This window comes from Homarus americanus, unplaced genomic scaffold (genome assembly GCF_018991925.1).
Source record: "Homarus americanus isolate GMGI-L3 unplaced genomic scaffold, GMGI_Hamer_2.0 scaffold23578, whole genome shotgun sequence".
Taxonomy (NCBI): domain Eukaryota; kingdom Metazoa; phylum Arthropoda; class Malacostraca; order Decapoda; family Nephropidae; genus Homarus; species Homarus americanus.
In genome coordinates, this window is record NW_024733231.1 from 412,625 (window position 1) to 434,080 (window position 21,456).

Below are 21,456 nucleotides of genomic sequence, written 5' to 3' on the forward strand. Positions count from 1 at the left end.
GCAATGACTTGCTTTCTTTCGCTCAAAAGATGTTACCGTAATCGCTTTTCAAATGGTTTTCAGTTAAAAACTGTTGTATTACAATAATATTCTATCCTAATTCACTTGTGATGCAACAGTTTTTTAACTGAAAACCATTCGAAAAGCGATTACGGTAACATCTTTTGAACAAAAGAAAGCGAAAGTCATTTTTTGTCACAATTTTGTCCCACATTCCACTGTAATACTTACGTCATTTCAGCAAAAATATTTCATTTCTGTGAATGTAGTATATCAAGCACAGTATGAATATAATATCATTGTAATATAACAGTATTTTAACCGAAAGCTATTAAAAAAACGAGTAACATCTCTTGAACATTGGAAGGTTAGGTGAAGTCTCTTGTTTTCGTCATGTATTTTATCCTATTTTACATTGAAATACATCACGTTTCAGCAAAATTACTATTTATTTCCAAGAATATATTCATTCAGGCGCAGTTTAGGTAAAATATACGTGTGATGTAACATTTTTTTAATTGAAAACGATTCGAAAAACACGTACCCTCTAGCCCTGTTCAAGGAGAGGACTGGGAGGAGCTGTTTGGTGCTGCCGATGGCAAGGAAAATGATTTGGATGGATTTTAATGAAAATATTCAGAAATATGGTATCGTAGTATTTATTCAAGTCAATTAGGATAGAATATTATTGTAATACAACAGTAGTGACGATGTGGAGGAGGCGGAGGGATAGAGCGGGGAGGAGGTGACTGGCGGGAGCAGGGACGAGTGGAGATGCCAGCCAGTACATTACGGGTGTATTAATTGTTTTTATAGCTATTTTTGCATTTTAATGTTAAATACTGTACATTACGTTTCAACAAAACTACCATTTATTTCTGAGAACATGGAAATGTAATATTTTTGCTGAAATGATGTACGTATTACAGTGGAAGGTGACGAAAGCAATGACTTTCGCTTTCTTTCGTTCAAAAGATGTTACCGTAATCGCTTTTCGAATGGTTTTCAGTTGTGGGATTATAAGGCTAATGATAGGATAGAATATTATTGTAATACAGTACGAGTACAACAGTTTTTTAACTGAAAACCATTCGAAAAGTGATTACGGTAACATCTTTTGAACAACGAAAGACTTTCGTCATGATTTTATCCCACTTCCCACTATAATATGTATGTCATTCCAGCAAAAATATTACATTTCCATATTTATTTCCGAGAATATATTCATTCAGTCACAGTTAAGGTAAAATATACTTGTGATGTAATATTTTAATGAAAATCCAGTATCGTAGTTTTCTCTTGTTTCAAATTTAATTAACAAAGATTGATGTTTCAAATGTAATGAACAAATATTTATGTCCAGTATCTATAAATTAACTTTAATAAATGAATACTTTGTTTTACATCGTCCTGTGCTACCATACCATGGATTTGGCTACTTTGGGCTCGCAAGAGATCTGCCCTGGCAACTGTACTGACACTCACAGCTGGTGGTGTGTTGGTGCATCGTTTCCATTGTTTACTGGTAGTTACTGGTAAATATTTTTCAACCTAACGAAACTATTACCCGTTTAGAGGTCGACCCTCAATTTTTGCCAAATAATTTGGGCTTAAAAACTCGAACTACACACAGGTATATACGGTAAATAAGGACATGGGGGGCCAGTGATTTTTTTTTGGGAGGAGGGCAGCAATAGTACACGGATTTTTAACATTCACGGGTATCTCTGTTACCTAACCCCCGCGAATGTTAAGGGCCGACTGTACATTGAAGTAATTGAAGTACATTCAAATCGCGCGCCATTCAACTCGCACGCGGCACCGAACACGGGACACCGCCCGCTCCCTCTACCTCACACACACACACGCATAGCTCTCCCTCACTCAGTCAGTCTCGCTGTAACCACGCTTGTGTTGACATCAGCATTGTAGTTGCAAAAATATTACATTTCCGTGAATGTATTATATCAAGCACAGTATGAATAGAATATCACTAATATATCAGTATTTTAACCGAAAACTATTAAAGAAACGAGTAACATATCTTGAACATCGGAAGGTTAGGTAAAGTATTTTGTTTTCATGTAGTTTATCCTAATTTACATTGAAATACATTACGTTTCAGCAAAACTACTATTTATTTCTGAGAATATGGAAATGTAATATTTTTGCTGAAATGACGTACGTATTACAGTGGAAAGTGACGAAAGCAATGACTCGCTTTCTTTCGTTCAAAAGATGTTACCGTAATCGCTTTTCGAATGGTTTTCAGTTAAAAAACTGTTGTATTACAATAATATTCTATCCTAATTCACTTGTGATTCAACAGTTTTTTAACTGAAAACCATTCGAAAAGCGATTACGGTAACATCTTTTGAACGAAAGAAAGCGAAAGTTATTGTTTTCGTCACGATTTTATCCCACTTTCCACTGTAATACATACGTCATTTCAGGAAAAATATTCCATTTCCGTGAATGTAGTATATCAAGCACAGTATGAATAAAATATCATTGTAATTTAACAGTATTTTAACCGAAAACTATTAAAAAACGAGTAACATCTCTTGAACATCAGAAGGTTAGGTAAAGTCTTTTGTTTTCGTCATGTATTTTATCCTATTTTACATTGAAATACAGTTGGCCCTTAACATACTCGGAGGTTACGTAACAGAGATACCCGTGGATGTTAAAAATCCGCAAATATGTGTTTAAAAAAAACCTGGTCACCCCATGTCCTTATTTACTGTATATACCTGTGTGTAGTTCAAGTTTTTAAGACCAAATTATTTGGCAAAAAATTGGGGGTCGACCTCTAAACAGGTAGTAGTTTCGTTAGGTTGAAAAATATTTACCAGTAACTACCAGTAAACAATGGAAACGATGCACCAACGCACCACCAGCTGTGAGTGTCGGTACAGTTGCCAGGGCAGACCTCTTGCGTCATCATAGCAAGCCCAAAGTAGCCAAATCCATGGTATGGTAGCACAGGACGATGTAAAACAAAGTATTCATTTATTAAAGTTTATTTATAGATACTGTTCATAAATTTTTGTTAATTAAATTTGAAACAAAAGAAAACTACGATACCGTATTTTCATTAAAATATTACATCACAAGTATATTTTACCTTAACTGTGACTGAATGAATATAGGTATTCTCAGAAATAAATATGGAAATATAATATTTTTGCTGGAATGACGTACATATTACAGTGGAAAGAAAAAAACAATGACTCTCGCTTTCGTTCGTTATTCAGAAGATTTTACCGTAATCGCTTTTCGAATGGTTTTCAGTTAAAAAACTGTTGTACTTGTACTGTATTACAATAATATTCTATCCTATCATTAGCCTTATAATCCCACAACTGAAAACCATTCGAAAAGCGATTACGGTAACATCTTTTGAACGAAAGAAAGAGAAAGTCATTGCTTTCGTCACAATTTTATCCCACTTTCCACTGTAATACGTACATCATTTCAGCAAAAATATTACATTTCCATGTTCTCAGAAATAAATGGTAGTTTTGTTGAAACGTGATGTACAATATTTAATATTAAAATGCAAAAATAGCTATGAAAACAATTAATACACCCGTAATGTACTGGCTGGCATCTCCACTCGTCCCTGCTCCCGCGTCCAAGGTCACCACTCCTCCCAACTCGCTCCCTCGGCTCCCTCCTCTACCTCCTCCACCTCCTCTGCCTCCTCCACCCCCTCTGCCTCCTCCACCCCCTCTGCCTCCTCCCCGGCACTACTGTCGACAACGAACACAAATGTTTTGTGAATAACTGCACCTCCACTTCCTATGTACAGTACTGAACTGTACTGTGCTGTGCATTTTTACAAACAATAAACATGGCAAGAAAAGCTATTAAAAAAAGAGAGATAAAAATTTCACTTTACTGTACAGTACCTATCCTCGGCGACAGGATGGGGATCATCGGGCTCATCGTCACTCAATTTCATAATGGGTGGTGAAGTGGGGGCGACGGTGGATTCAGCTGCTTCCTCACTGCCGCCAGTGATTGATGGTGTTAAATATCTCCTTCGGTGATCAAAGAACATGGTGATGGGGAGTTGTCGTCTCTTTCTTTCATTTCTTCCATGATGTTTTTGTATGGAGTGAAAACGTCATCCATCCCTCGCATGAATTTCAGGGCACGCACCATGGAGGGGTCCATACTATAGGCCAGGTTTTTCAGTGCCTCAATATTCCTGGTCATCTCCTCCAACTTCTCCAACGTTATTTCTTGGTGCTCTTCTTCTTCCTCTTTCCCTTTTGCTTCCTCTTCCTTGCTCAGTGTCGTGCTCTTCAATTAGCTCCCTAATCTCGTCCTCTGCCATGTCCCGGAAGCCTTTAGCAGCCACTTTCCTTGACAGTGCCAGGGTCTTTCTGAATATTTAAATTAAAATCCATCAAAATCATTTTCCTTGTCATCGTCTTCAGCACCAAACAGCTCCTCCCAGTCTTCTCCTTGAACAGGGCTAGTGGGTACGTGTTTTTCGAATCGTTTTCAATTAAAAAAATGTTACAGCACATGTATATTTTACCTAAACTGTGCCTGAATGAATATATTCTCAGAAATAAATAGTATTTTTGCTGAAACGTGATGTATTTCATTGTAAAATAGGATAAAATACATGACAAAAACAAAAGACTTTATCTAACCTTCCAATGTTCAAGAGGTGTTACTCGTTTTTTTAATAGTTTTCGGTTAAAATACTGTTATATTACAATGATATTATATTCATACTGTGCTTGATATACTACATTCACGGATATGTAATATTTTTGCTGAAATGACGTACTTATTACAGTGGAAAGTGACGAAAACAACGACTTTCGCTTTCTTTCGTTCAAAAGATGTTACCGTAATCGCTTTTCGAATGGTTTTCAGTTAAAAAATTTGTTGCATCACAAGTGAATTAGGACAGAATATTATTGTAATACAATAGTTTTTTAACTGAAAACCATTCGAAAAGCGATTACGGTAACATCTTTTGAACGAAAGAAAGCGAGTCATTGCTTTCGTCACTTTCCACTGTAATACATACGTCATTTCAGCAAAATATTACATTTCCATATTCTCAGAAATATATAGTAGTTTTGCTGAAACGTAATGCATTTCAATGTAAATTAGGATAACTACATGAAAACAAAAGACTTTACCTAGCCTTCCGATGTTCAAGATACAGTGGGGTATGCTATAACGAACGGATCCTACTACGAATATTCCTATAACGAACGGTTTTACCTATAAAATTGAGAATGCTATAACGAACGCAACTCCTACAACGAACGCGGATGAATACGGGACTATTTCGCCTGGCGCATGAATATTGTTGTACAGCGACCCACAACAAGAGCGTCAGGCTCCATCTTTGTCTCATTGTGTAGCCAGTGCACCACTGTTATTGTTGAAATTTCGTCTTTTGATGTGGAAATTCGCGTTATTTGTATAACTGTTTTGTTATACAAGTATACAATTGTAAGAATGAGTCGTCCAAAGTGAGTGAGAAAGCTAATAACCCTTGAAACTAAGAAAGAAATTATAAAGAAACGTGAGAATGGAAGAAGCATTGCGAAACTTAGTGATGAATATGGGATGGCTAAATCGACTATATGTATGATTTTGAAGAATAAAGAAGAGTTAAAAGCTGTGCAAGTGGCTAAGGGAATCTTTAGACTTAGCAAAGCAAAGTGTAATGTGATTGAAGAGATGGAAAATTTACTCTTAGTGTGGATAAAGGAGAAAGAAATGGCAGGTGGTAACATTAGTGAAGCTATAATTTGTGAGAAGGCCAGACAATTGTTTGAGGGCCGTAAAGCCAAGACTCCCAGTGGAAGTGATAGTGATGTGCCAGTGTTTAGGGGTACCTGCATGCTGAATAACACTAAAGTAAGATAAAGTACCGTATTTTTTACATTTTCCACAGAATTTTTTCAGTGTTAAGTGGTTGTATTTGGGGGCCTGGAACGGATTAATCCTATAACGAACGAATGCTATAACGAACGAGGTTCTGGAACCAATTACGTTCGTTATAGCATACCCCACTGTATGTTACTCGTTTTTTTAGTAGTTTTCGGTTAAAATACTCTTATATTAGTGATATTCTATTCATACTGTGCTTGATATAATACATTCACGGAAATGTAATATTTTTGCAACTACAATGCTGATGTCAACACAAGTGTGGTTACAGCGAGACTGACTGAGTGAGGGAGAGCTATGCGTGTGTGTGTGAGGTAGAGGGAGCCGGCGGTGTCCCGTGTTCGGTGCTGCGTGCGAGTTGAATGGCGCGCAATTTGAATGTACTTCAATTACTTCGATGTACAGAATATTCCTCCGGCGGGGCAATCCGCGTATTTGCAAATCCGTGTATTACAAATCCGCGTATGTTAAGGGCCGACTGTACAGTGAGTTCTGCTATAACGCGTGTTTTGATAACGCGAATTTGCTCTAACGCGATTTATGAATAGAGGAACGATATTTGTATAACGCGAACGCTTGTTTGCTATAACGCGATTTTTGCTTACTATTTCTCCAATTTTGTGGTATTAATTGTGAATATGGTAAAGAAGAATATCTCCAAGAAGCGTTCTGGTGATAGAATTCCCGGTGATGATCGTAAATGAAAGGCTATAACCCTTGAAGAGAAGCTTGATGTTATCAACCTCAAAATCACCCTTTTCCCCCATCAAGTTACATTCATATTTTTCAAGGTAAAGTGTTACATTTACTGTATGATTTCATTATTAGATATGAATGTAACATTTATTTAGACTGTGCTATCCTTTGTGTTAGGCTAACTACTAAATTTTTTCGATTTCGAGTAATCTGCACCTAACCCTATTTTCTCCATAAGCCCTGTTATTTCTATTACGCGATTTTCTATAACACGATATTTTACAAGAACACAATTATCGCGTCATAGCAGAACTACCTGTATATCACTTTTCAGCAAAACTACTATTTATTTCTGAGAATATATTCATTGAGGTGCAGTTTAGGTAAAATATACATGTGATTTAACAGTTTTTTAACTGCAAACGATTCGAAAAACACGTACCCTCTAGCCCTGTTCAAGGAGAAGACTGGAAGGAGGCGTTTGGTGCTGAAGACGATGACAAGGAAAATGTTTTTGATGGATTTTAATGAAAATATTCAGAAATATGGTATCGTAGTATTTATTCAAGTGAATTAGGATAGAATATTATTGTAATGCAACAGTAGTGACGATGTGGAGAAGGCATAGGGATAGAGCGGGGAGGAGTGGTGACTGACGGGAGCAGGGACGAGTGGAGATGTCGGCCTGTACATTACGGGTGTACAGTATTAATTGTTTTTATAGCTCTTTTTGCATTTTAATATTAAATACTGTACATTACGTTTCAACAAAACTTCTATTTATTTCTGAGAATATGGAAATGTAATATTTTTGCTGAAATGATGTACGTATTACAGTGGAAAGTGGGATAAAATTGTAACGAAAGCAATGACTTTCGCTTTCTTTTGTTCAAAAGATGTTACCGTAATCGCTTTTCGAATGGTTTTCAGTTGTGGGATTATGAGGCTAATGATATGATAGAATATTATTGTGATACAGTACAACAGTTTTTTAACTGAAAACCATTCGAAAAGCGATAACGGTAAAATCTTTTGAACAACGAAAGAAAGCGAAAGTCATTGTTTTCGTCATGATTTTATCCCACTTTCCACTTTAATATGTACATCATTTCAGCCAAAATATTACATTTCCATATTTATTTCTGAGAATATATTCATTCAGTCACAGTTAGGGTAAAATGTACTTGTGATATAATATTTTAATGAAAATATGGTATCGTAGTTTTCTTTTGTTTCAAATTTAATTAACAAAGATTGATGTTTCAAATGTAATGAACAAAAATTTATGTACATTATCTATAACTAAACTTTAAAAAATGAATACTTTATGTTTTACATCGTCCTGTGCATACCATACCATGCATTTGTCTACTTTGGGCTTGCTATGATGATGCAAGAGATCTGCCCTGGCAACTGTACCGACACTCACAGCTAGTGGTGCGTCGTTTCCATTGTTTACTGGTAGTTACTGGTAAATATTTTTCAACCTAACGAAACTATTACCCTTTTAGAGGTTGACCCCCAATTTTTTGCCAAATAATTTGGTCTTAAAAACTCGAACTACACACAGGTATATACAGTAAATAAGGACATGGGGGGGCCAGGGTATTTTTAGGGGGAGGGGCAGCAATAGTACATGGATTTTTAACATTCACGGGTATCTCTGTTACCTAACCCCCGCGTATGTTAAGGGCCGACTGTACTTGCAAAAGCAATCACTCTAAATTTTCCTCTTGAGTCCAACTGCATGAGTACAGCTCCGATTCCTAGTCCAGAAGCGTTGGTACACAGAGTGAAATCTTGAGAGTAATCAGGAAATGCTAAAACTGGGGCACTGGTAAGTGCCGTCTTCAATGCAACAAAACCATTTTTGTTTTCAGCATTCCATACAAACATTGCATCTTTCATCAATAACTTAGTTAAGGGTGACGCCAATGTTGCATAGTTCTTAATAAAAGTACGATAATATCCAGATACACCAAGAAAACTACGCACCTTATCAACAAATGTAGGACGTGGGAACTGAACAACAGCCTTAACTTTATCATCAACTGTATGAATACCTTTGCCGTCAACTACATGACCAAGGAAATGGATTCTGGATTTTAGAAACTCACATTTAGAAAGTTTAATTTTAAGACCTGCTGTAGAAAGTTTTTGTAACACTTCACGCAATTTGACAAGATGGGTATCGACATCCTTACTGACTACTTTGAGATCATCCAAGAAAGCGCAGACTGTGGTACCTATCAATCCTGCAAACAGGGTGTTGATCATCCTTTGAAAAGTCAATGGGGCATTTCTGAGACCAAAAGGCATCTGCAGAAATTCAAAATGGCCCAAAGGAGTACTAAAAGCAGTAACCTCTCGGGATTTTTCATCGAGCGGTATATGCCAATACCCGCTAAGCAAATTTAAATTGCTAAACACAGCGTTATCCTTGCCTAAGGACTGTATATCACTCAAGACAGGCATAGGGTACCTATCTGGGATCGTCTTTCATTGATGCGCCTTAAGTCAATAACTGGGTGCCAACCGCCATCCTTCTTTGGGACTAAGAACAAAGGGCTATTGAAAGGAGATTTAGAATGTGTGATAACTTTGCCATTCAACATAACCTGAACCATGTCCTGAACTACAGCGCGCTGGCTATGTGGTAGTCGGTAAGCTGGTATATAGATTGGATTCGTGCCCTGTTTTAAGGATGTGTGATGTGATGTTAAATCTGTGTGCCCCAACTGTTTCCCTGGCAAAGCTACAATGTTTCTGTAGTCGGCAAGCAGCTCTAAGAGTCCTGTCTTGCCTTGAGGATGATCAATCACCTTCACATGTGGTGATATTTGATCTATCCTTTCCTGCCTAGTTTATCGAAGCTGAGAAAAAATACTACCAATTGGGAATTGCATAGGCTGTGATACAACATTGTTATGATAAACTAGAAAATCACACAAATATCATCCTTCTTTCAATATTCTAAGAGCGCCTGTTCTGTTAAGAACTAAAATGTCTGTTAAACCACCTTCCCTGCAATGTTCAGCAGCGTCCTGGAAACTCCGAGATCGGTGTCAGTAGGTCAAATTGAAAAATCTCGGTGAGGGAATCTACATTGTAACTCTTGATAGGATGCCAGAGCTAATACATTTGCGCATGCACCCGTATCAATATCCAGAGCCAATCTGATAGACCCAACTCTCGTCGGAATGGACAACACTTCCGCTTTGTTGAGCTGCCACAGAAGTGTTGTTGGGCGTTGGTACTGATGTACCTATCCTTCTTCATCCTTGGACCGGCGCTGATCTTCCCCCGACTTCTTATAATGATAACGACACACGCTATGCTGCTGTGTTACCTGGGGTGTTCCTACGTCTACGCTCCTAGCTCTTAGCATCATGGCACACTCATCCGTGTTGTGAGAGTCAGACTGATGGAACTCACACCACAGATCAGCTTTATGGCCTGTCATAGACGTAGTCTTTGCCGCCGCTGAATGCATTTTGGGTGATCCATGTCTTTGCCGCGGGCCGGTGGGGGGATGTCTCTTTTCCTTTTTCTTGACACCACCACCCTGGAGCTGGTAACAATTATCCACTGTATGGCCTCTTTTCTTACAATGTGTACATACTAAAACTTGTCGAGGTTTGTTACCTGGGTTGTTAGGAACTCGTTGTTGCATTAGTACTACAGGTGTAGGTGTCCTAACTGTTGGAGTACGAGCTGACTTGGGAGCAAGTTTATTTGCATAATCTATGATCAAATCAGTCGGTACATACTCAATTTCCTGTGCACGACAATATATGGTCGCGAACAGCCACCAAAAAACTAATCAGTTCAACTAAGTTCTCAACATTCTCCTCAGACATCTTGCCATCATCATCATACCATGGCCATCCATCAAAATTACCACACGTGTCTTGTTTGACATCACCAGCAGTGGCGACACCCTTCATGGGAGTTTCTGCGCGAACAACAGGTGTCAAACAATCAAGCCACCTAAACAACCAATGTAAATGTCCTAGCTGGGAACCAGACTAAAAAATACTAATTAGAGCCCTTCTGAAATATTCATACCTCGGGTCAACCAAGCCGCTGACGTCCATATGTTCACTCGCAAAACTCTCTTGCGGGATATGAGAGCAAACAAACGACTTCTTCACCTGATCTGTAGTAATCTGAACATTTCTCATGGTATCCTCACATGCTCTTAGAAATGTAGTTACCCTGTACCTATCTTCCCCTGTAAAATCACGGCCCTGATCACCAAGCGGTATCACATGAAACACGTTAGCGGGGTTAGTAGACATGTCGGTGTTAGAAGCAGCCATACTATTTAACTTACTCCTAACTGAGCGATCTTTTAATGGGGGAGGTAATAAAAAGTTTTCTGACACACTGTCTTTCTGTGGAGGAGAAAGAAGAACCTGTCCGTAATCAGGCTACGTATTATACTTGTTACCTGACCTTAGGGTTCGACGGTTTAAATCGTCAAATGATTGGTCTATAATATTTTCACTACTTCTGACAGAAATGTCTAGCTTTGATTGCGCCTGTGTTTCGTGCTCATCCACTGAATCTATTTTTTAAGTAGTGACTTTAACCTCATCTGCAATATCTAAATCGCTAATATAATGCTCCTCCAAATCAGCAATGTCCCAAGATGAAGACTTCGAAAAACGGTCCATTAATAAGGAAATGGATCACATCAAAAGTTATATCATAAAAATAAAATTACTCTTGCCTCTCATTTACAGTAAATACATTACCCGTAAAATGAAGAAATTATCACTAAAGAATAAGAGAAACTTAATACTGGACTTTAATTACATCAGTGTCTCCAGTACCGTATATACTCGTCTATAATTCTACCTCGTTTATTGGTCGACCCAAGTTTTTGAGGGTAATGGAACGGCAAAACCTTCACTAAAAACACTCTACATCCTATAAACTGAGGGTCGCCGTGCCTGAAACACCAAGCGCCGAAGGCAAATTGTTTACCATTATTACGACACTTTACACTGAAACGTGGGTAGTTTCAGCAAAAATATTGTATATTTCCATTCAAGTATTTATTCAAGTCAATTTGGATAGAATATTATTGTAATACAACAGTTTTTTTAACTGAAAACCATTCGAAAAGCGATCACGGTAACATCTTTTGAACAACGAAAGAAAGCGAAAGTCAATTGTTTTCGTCATGGTTTTATCCCACTTTCCACTGTAATACGTACGTCATTTCAGCAAAAATATTACATTTCCGTGAATGTAGTATATCAAGCACAGTATGAATAGAATATCATTGTAATATAACAATATTTGAACCGAAAACTATTAAAAAAACGAGTAACATCTCTTGAACATCAGAAGGTTAGGTAAAGTCTTTTGTTTTTGTCATGTATTTTTTCCTATTTTACATTGAAATACATCACGTTTCAGCAAAACTGCTATTTATTTCTGAGAATATATTCATTCAGGCACAGTTAAGGTAAATATACGTGTGATGTAACAGTTTTTTAACTGAAAACGATTCGAAAAACATGTGTACCATCTAGCTGATACGCAACAGCTGGTGGTGCGTCGTGCATCGTTGTAAACAATATGAGGTTGAGGTGGATTACCGGTTATTATATTAAGTGTGAAATATCAAAAAGGTTTTATTACCGGTACTTTTTGTAGATCAATGAGTACTGTGATACCGTATATGATATGATAAGTTAGCCTGTGCTAAGAGTTTCAACATAGACTACTGAAAGCATGTTGTAAGGTAATTTAGCCTATTGTAAGTTGGTGAGCTTCATCTGCTGAAGGAACTGCACAACTTTTCATTACTAATTGGTAGTACATATTTTACATTTCCATTGTTTACTGGCAGTAAATGGTAAATATTTTTCATGTCTGAAGCTAAAAGTTGCTCCTCGCCTTTCACATCATGCACGGATTCAACCTAACAAAACTATTGCCCATGTAAAGGTCGACCCCCAATTTTTTGGCAAAAAATTTGGTCTTAAAAACTCGAACTACACACGAGTGTATGGTCTATAATATTCTCACTACTCCTGACAGAAATATCTAGCTTTGATTGCGCCTGTGTTTCGTGCTCATCCACTGAATCTGTTTTTTAAGTAGTGACTTTAACCTCATCTGCAATATCTGAATTGCTAATATAATGCTCTGCCAAATCAGCAATGTCCCAAGATGAAGACTTCGTAAAACGGTCCATTAATAAGGAAATGGATCACATCAAAAGTTATATCATAAAAATAAAATTACTCTTGCCTCTCATTTACAGTAAATACGTTACCCGTAAAATGAAGAAATTATCACTAAAGAATAAGAGAAACTTAATACTGGACTTTAATTACGTCAGTATCTCCAGTATATATATTCATATCAAAAGTAAGTAAGACACTTATTATAATTGATATAACCTACACGATGTCTATCTGTGTGAAGTTATGTCGTTGAATATGTTAATGTGGGTATATATTTACCGTATAATGTATACCTAGATACTTATAAACGGTGGTCTCAGTCGTTGCAGGACACAGAAGCCGTCAGACTCGGTCGTCCCTCCCACTGGCACAGCTGGTTCAAGGTCGGCGTGAGTGGGTCAATGGCCGCTGCGCTGTCAGGTGCTTATCTTCGTTGCGTAGCAACTGAATGATGCTTCAAGATGGCGACGGGCGAGTCCACTTCAACCCCAGGGAGTTCACTATCCACCAAAATTGCTGACTACTGGTTGTGAGATTGCTGGATACCTCCACAATTGATGAGATGCTGGTCCTTCTGTGTGTCAAACCTTCGGAAGCCCTGTATATATAGGACTTGCTGAGTGCACACAGGGAGTAAACAATCTGCAGCCAAGACAGCCAAAACATTGTTTAAACAACCTGTGATGTCTAAATGGTGTAAGGTGCACGTGTTGCAAAACCTCGAAGCTCGTAGGTATGTGGCAACACTGTAAGATCCGCACACAGGATGTTGAGCGCTGACCTCGTGAATTCCTGGCCGTCACGCCTTGTTGCCAGACAGGGGTGTTGCCAACTTTCCATAAGATAGAAAGTTATCAATAACTCAGAATTGGTTATTGAAAAAGAAATTGTACATCTCCTTGGATGACAAAATAAAAATCACTCAACGTATAACGTCTCACCACGGGATACCCTAATACACTTTGGAAGAGTATACACGTCACTGTTTTGTATTTTTCTGATTTCGTAAAACACTTATGACTTGTTATGTAGAATGTGTATGTAGACTGGAATGTCGTTATCCGTTCCCATTTTGCTGCCACCTTATGTTCTGGCCCTTTAACCGTTGATTCCGTCTGGGTTAAAGGGCCAGAACATCTGTTATGTGAATTGTCACGGTTACTTGGGAGTACACTTGACTAGCTGTAAACTGTAGACTGGTCCTGTAGACTGGTCACCTTACAATGTAACAATATCTTCTTTTGTACCGCTGCCACCCTTGTAACGATTGGGCTTCTCTTAGTAGTAATGTAACAATAAGACACAGTAATGGGGAGAACATAATATCTCTAGCTTTATCAACTGTGTATCTGTTGAAGTCACTGTTACCGTGAATATGACAGTTACTTGTGAAACTGTCACATATGTGACAACCTTCCTGGGCTGTCACCACTTGTAACAATCACTTGTGAAGCATGTTACTTTTTGTTTTAGACGTACTAAAGTATAGATAAAAGTTTATTGGATCTTCTGCCGTGAAATCTAATATCTTCCTTTTGGTTGTATTTATTATAAAAGGTTTCTATGTACACTTTCAAAAAGGATTATCACCGTAACTTAATCACTGTATCTATGAGTGTTAAATGAGGATGGAGGCTATGTTAAATAGCTCTGCTAAGTACATCCAGTCGATGAGTGGTGAGTGAGAATGAGTAGGGACTCATCGAGGGAAGAACGGAAATATATCCGACATCCTCCCTCGAGGGAAGACGGAACAATCCACGATGGCTCTAAATAACGTCTTTCTCTAGTGAGTGATATCAAACTACTGCCACAATAGGTGGCCAGAGAGCTGGTCACTTAATCCTTAGCTCAGCACTAAGTGACGTGACTTCCCGTGGGCACACCTTATCACGTGCTCTGAACATGAGCCTCATAGCTAGTGGAAAGTTCCAGGGGGGTGATAGGGTATATAAGTTGAAAGTAATTAACCCATTTATATAAATACTTCTGCCTATAAGACAGGGGCTAATACAATGTAAATCTTTGTGAATCACCCTGTATAGTATTGTTTTCAATGAAATTTATTGTCAGATATGTAAACTTTATGGTTGTATCATGATGTAAAACAAAACAAAAAAGAGTAAATTGAAGTGTTGAGTAATTTCTTCCCTTCTACAGATCCAGTAGACGTAATGGTGTGTGGCGAAGCTCGTTCTGTTGTCCTTAATCTTCGTGTCTTGGCAAAATTTTTGGGATTCTTAGAATTCTTACCATATCAAACTTCAGAACATATTCCTGAGAATATCGTAGCCACTCACATTGATCTTCGTAGTAAGGTAAGTGTTGTTCTCATTCCATATATGAACTGTTTAGTGACATTCCTAGGTTTATGAACACTGTTTCCTCACACAGACAATGGGTAATCAGATATTATTATGGATGTCTTTGCGTAGGTGTCAGCTAAATTAATTTATCTATTTTGTGTATTGTGGCCCTAAAGGTAAGTTCTCACTAGCCCATTTTGACCACCGTCGAGTGTGAACTGGGGAACATCTTCTGCCCTTTTCTAACGTGCCCATCAAGGTGTGCGAGATAAATTAATTTCATCGTGCCCGTCTGTATGTTGTTGAAATTAGTCAAAGATTCACATTTATAATTTAATCAAATAACAATGAAATTCAGCTTAACTAATATCATTACTCTTAAAATATATGAACAATATAGGAACAATTGGCATTGGAATTTTTTCCGGTTTCTGGGAAAAGTTTCCAAGTGTCTAAACTACTTATCTTGCTCAGACAGATGCTAACCCACATCCCTAAAATGTTTCTGGGGGCTGGGGAAAGTTTTCATAGTCTAAACTACTGGAGTCTGTAAATGCAGTTGGAAACTCCATTTCTTTACTAAAATAATCTTGAATAGTTTATCTAAAGGTTTGGTTAAATAAATAAATAAAAAAATAAAAATCTATGTGATGGGCATGCAAGGCGCCTCATGAATGAAGCTGTGTGTTATAGCAAAAACTTGTATTTTCTACTTGCATGGAGCTGTGGGGAATTACTGGGTCACATGTCACTGACTTGACCGTGATGCAAAGTTGGGTCACCCATTGTCAGGGTGGGGGATTAGTGGGTCTCATGACATGAAGACACCTTGAATAAAGGCAAAAGCTAAGTTGCTCAAATGTTTCCTACTTACCGAATGTACAGTATAGAATACGTAACTGTAATCACTTTTACGTTCTTAATGCTACATTAACACTGTATTCTTGGCCAATTTTGTTCTGGTACAGTAATGTAAAGCACTGCACAATACAAATTGGACACAAACACTGCAGCTAGTGAGGGAAGAACCTTCTACAATAGTAGCAGAATATGAACTGAGCGATCCAAACATTTAGGCCACCCACACACCTGGCATGTGGGGATGTGTTGGAGCCTGATGCAATCTCTCAGGACTACTGAAAAAATTTATTCCCCGGCCCAGATTGGAGAGGTTTAAGAGAGTATCTGCAAATCTTCTCAGAATTTTCCTGAAAATGCGCACAATTTTCAACCTCGGAAAATCTTTCACAAACCTGGAATTGAGAGAAATTTTCCGGAAAAAGTCTGAGCAAATTTCAATTCTGGTTATTGGAGAGTTCCGGTAACAGCTGATTGGTTCCACTGATCCGCTTTTAATAATAGTGTTGCCAGCACTCGCCATCTCTCAAGCACCATTGTTGTTACTCCTCAAGAGGGTTGGTGCTTACCACAAGGTCTGTCTTAAGCACTTAGTAAATAATATTTTAACATATTTATCAGAACTTAATAAATATTATTGTAGTGTATAATGGATCCCCATGTGCCCTGGTTTATTCACTGATCAGTTGTCTTAAGTGCAAATGTAGCTATGTTGAGCCTTCATGTATCTGTTAATTTTAAAACAGAAATTAGAAATTAAAATGTTATAAGACAATGTTTTAGTAGTGTTGTTAATGTGTTTGTTCTGTAAGTGACTTGTCACATCACCTCACCTCCTGCTTTGTCACCTGACCTCTTGCCTCGTCACCTCACCCCACACCTCGTCACCTCACCCCTCGCCTCGTCACCTCACCCCATACCTCGTCACCCCACACCTCGTCACCTCACCCCACCTCACACCTCTCCCCACACCTTGTCACCTCACCCCTTGCTCACACTCACCCCATACCACACCCCTTGCCTCACCTCACCCCTCGCCTCGTCACCTCACCCCATACCTCGTCACCCCACACCTCGTCACCTCACCCCTCGCCTCGTCACCTCACCCCATACCTCGTCACCCCACACCTCGTCACCTCACCCCACACCTTGTCACCTCACCCCACACCTCGTCACCTCACCCCTTTAAAATGGCTGGGAAGCGTAAAGGTGAGAGTTCTCGTGGTGCTGAGAAGAAAAAGAGACACCCATTTTAGATTTTCTATGTATTATTTTCGCCTTTTCGACTTACGACCTGGTCGTCTGGACAGAACCCTGTCGTAAGTCGAGGAGAGACTGTATACAAGTATATATATACACAAGTGATATCCCCGTTAGCTGGAACAATTGGTGCAGAGCACTTCCAGGAATGAGAGATTTCTGGGTAATGAGACGACTCTCTCAAAGCCGGAAAAAGAAATCCCCCATGCCCCGAATTTTCCAGGGACCCGGTAATGGAAAAAATTTCTCGGAAGTTCCAGAAATTGCCCATTACATCATCTCTCGAACCCGGAAAAATCAGCCCTTATCCCTGGAATATTCCGGGTATTGGGAAAATTTTCTCAGAATTTTACGGAAAATGTGCCCCTTGGAAAATAATTCCCAAAGCCGTAATTTTCCGGAAAATTACGGCTTTGGGAACAATTTTCCAAGAAAATTTCAATTCTGGCTATCGGAGAGTTCCGGGTTTGAGGGATTCCAGCTAACGGAGGTATTACAATACAGTAGGGTCGGGATATATTGCGAGATAGGGTCCAAGGATGTTCGCTATATACTAAATCGTGATATATAATTACATGTAATCAATGAGGAAAATAGGGTTAGGTTCTGGAGGCCAATAAAAGCAACTAAACTTGACATAAAGTGGCACAGTCTAAAGTTAGGAGAATATAAATTGCATTGCTGGAATCCTTACAAGACCGCAAATAATTTGAATAAAACGTCATATATTTTGCACAAAAGATAACAATTAATCACCTGTACTTATCACATTACATTAGTGATTTATGAGTTCTAGTGTATCTGTACGTACAGTGGTCCCTCAATTAACGAACGGTCCAATTAAAAAAATTTCGGTTAACAGATTAGCTCCCATAAGGATTTTCAATTCCATTATTGAGCAAACCTTCAATTAACGAAAGCCTTACGAGAAACATGCTTTGTTGTGCGCATCAGCTGATCGGCTAGTCCGCCAATACAGTAATCGGTTCTATGTTTACATTTGTTTCCAGTGGAGTAAATATGAAAGTTGTGCTCTTGAATATTTTTACATTTTTTATATTAAAATTATTGGTCATTCTAATTTAGTTAAGATATTGATAATATATACAGTACAGGGAACAGTTTTTGTGTGCCAATGAGCTGATAGAATCACCCACCAACGCTTCTCAGTTTAACTTTGTTTACAGTGGAGTGAACATCCAGTTTGTTGGTCTCTTGAATATTTTTGTATTTCTACATTAAAATTATTGGTCATTCTGAAATTTAGTTCACAGTGCAGAAATTATTATGAAACACGAAGAAGGCATTAGAACCAATGCACTCTGTAAAGAATATGGCATGTCATCATCGACTGCCTCTACAATCAGCTGTTTGATATGTAAACAAAGCTGCCGGGAATACGACATACACACCTCAAAGTAAGTTAAAATACAGTACAGTATTCTATTGTTTTTTATTTATTATTATACAGTATACTGTACAGTAGTACAGTACTCCCTCTTTATCGACGGATTATTTATTGACGGTTTCGATTATCGACGGATTATTTAGACGGATTTTTTTTTGGCTTTATTTGAACTCTGCGGGCCTTGTTTGTACTTTCGCCGCTAGGCGGCACTAGTGGCGTGACTAGCGTCTACCCGCGGCCCGCCTTCCCTGAACACAGACATCAGCCAAGCCGCGTGGGCAACAGTCTTTGATTTTCAACTTTTGCTGGTGGTTCATCACATCAACTTATATCACCATGCCTCCCAAACGACCTGCTGCTCCCTCTGGATCTACACCTAAGAGGGCAAGACGAGTGCTGACGCTGAATGAGAAGAATGAAGTGCTGAAACAACTCGACAGCGGTATGAGCTACGCAGCTGTTGGCCGCCACTTTGGGCTCAACGAATCCAGTGTGCGTGGAATTAAACGACGTGCAAAGGATCTGAAGCACGCTTTAGCTTCAAGTGCACCAGTGACATCAAAAGTGACAAGCCATGTGCATGATGATGCCCTCATTAAAATGGAAAAAGCACTGAACATTTGGATAGAGGACCTAAACCGCCGCCGCATACCACTTGACTCGAAATTTATTAGGCAGAAAGCTAAGGAACTTTATGATAAGTTTTCTAAAGGTGATGATCATGGTGTTGGTGATGGTGATGGTGATGATCAGGGTGATGGTGATAATCAGGGTGATGGTGATAATCAGGGTGATGGTGACAATTTGAAAAAATTTGCAGCTAGCAAAGGATGGTTCGAGAAATTCAGACATCGTTATGGGCTGCATAATATAAAAGTGACTGGCGAAGCAGCATCAGCAGACACTGTGGCAGGGGAAGCATACCCTGCAGAGTTTGCTAACCACATAGAACAAAAGGGTTATAGGCCGGAACAAGTTTTTAATGCTGATGAGTCAGGCCTATGGTGGAAGAAGATGCCACGCCGAACCTACATCTCTAAAGAGGAAAAAAGTGCCCCTGGATTTAAAGTTGCGAAGGACCGAGTGACAGTGATGCTATGTGGGAATGCGGCAGGGCATATGATTAAGCCCATGTTGTTATACACTGCCGCACGACCTCGGGCTCTCAAAAATAAAAACATGAACTTGCTACCAGTTTTCTACAGGAACAACAAGAAAGCGTGGATGACATCTGATTTGTGCGTGGATTGGCTGAAAAACTGCTTTGCTAGAGAGGTGAAAGATTATCTGGATGAACTTGGCATGGAGTTCAAAGTGGTATTATATCTAGATAATTGCCCTGGCCACTCTGAAGAACTCAAGACTGCCCACCCCAACATTGAGGTGGTTTTCCTGCCAAAAAACACCACCTCCATCATCCAGCCAATGGACCAGGGAGTCATTGTCGTGTTTAAGGCTAAATATGCAGAGAAGACTTTCAGCATGATTCGTGAGTGCCTTGATAAGGATGCTGATGTGACACCCAGAGAAATGTGGAAGAAATTTGATATTGCACAGTGCATAAACTTCATCGCTGAAAGCCACAATGAACTGTCGCAGAACTGTGTCCGATCATGTTGGAAAAAATTGTGGCCTGAAATTGTCCCAACATTCACAGGGTTCCCAACAGCCGAGCCTCAGTTACGCAACATAATAACTATGGCAAATGAAGTTGGAGGTGAAGGGTTCTCTGACTTAACAGCGGCAGAGGTGCAAGAAGAGTTATTGGGAAATGTTGGGGATCCATTTACAAGTGATGAACTAGAACAATTAGTGGAGCTGCAGGATGAAACAGAAGATGAAGTGAGTGATGATGAAAATAAGAACTTAACTTTAGATAATCTTGGTGAAGTAATAAGAATGAGTAAGGCCCTCTCTGCTCGTCTCTATGACATTGATCCCTCCCTTGATAGGTCCCTTAAAGCAAAGAGAGCTATTGAAAATGTTATGTTGCCATATATAGAACTGCAGAGGGAAATGAGAAGCAAGAAAGCACAGACCACCATCACCAACTTCTTCAGTCGCCGAGTGCCTGCCATCGCCGAACCTGCCGGCATCCTGCAACAGGAGGCAGAAGCTGCCGACACCTCACAACAACAAGACGTAGAAGCTGCCGGCACCTCACAACAACAAGACGCAGTACCTGCCCACACCCCTCAAGAAGATGCAGACCTTGACTCATCATACTCATCTGACTGGTCAGGCTTTTAATAAGCCTCAATCATCACACTTGTATATACTGTACACTGTATTGTTTACTGTAAGGACCGATGTTCACTTCAATAAATGAAATCGTAAGTTTGCTAGTATTTTTGTCCACTTATTATATTATTATTTATACACTATTATTTAAGGTTATGCGTAAAGGAAACGCATTAATGCTTAAAGGTACATTTATTCAACATATGCTAATAATAGTTAGAAAAATTACGTAACCATCACAGTATCGACGGTTTCTTTATCGACGGCCGTTTACAGAACGTAACCCCCGTCGATAAAGAGGGAGTACTGTACTACTACTTAAACACATCAATACTATGTTAATTGATCACTGTATAATAAATTCATTCACTCATAATTTCAAATTCCCTTATCATCCTGTGTTATATACGGAAATACTTGAGTCCCTGAGAGAGTACACAAAAAGAAAACGGAGGACTAAGACATCCTGAAGTGGATAGAGAACGGACATCTCTACTGGGGGACTCAAACGTTTCTCATGTTTTGTGGGCGCTGTAGCATAATATGA

The 21,456-nt window shown here is 39.0% G+C and overlaps 1 protein-coding gene across 2 annotated transcripts in view; it reads left to right on the forward strand.

Annotated features, from left to right (window-relative positions):
* LOC121869521 (codanin-1-like) overlaps positions 1-21,456 on the forward strand; it is an 88,226-nt gene that overhangs the window by 56,162 nt on the left and 10,608 nt on the right. For both annotated transcript variants that reach the window (XM_042370877.1, XM_042370878.1), the window contains one exon: positions 14,997-15,154. In XM_042370877.1, the coding sequence (XP_042226811.1) occupies positions 14,997-15,154 (158 nt within the window). The remainder of the gene's footprint in view (positions 1-14,996; positions 15,155-21,456) is intronic.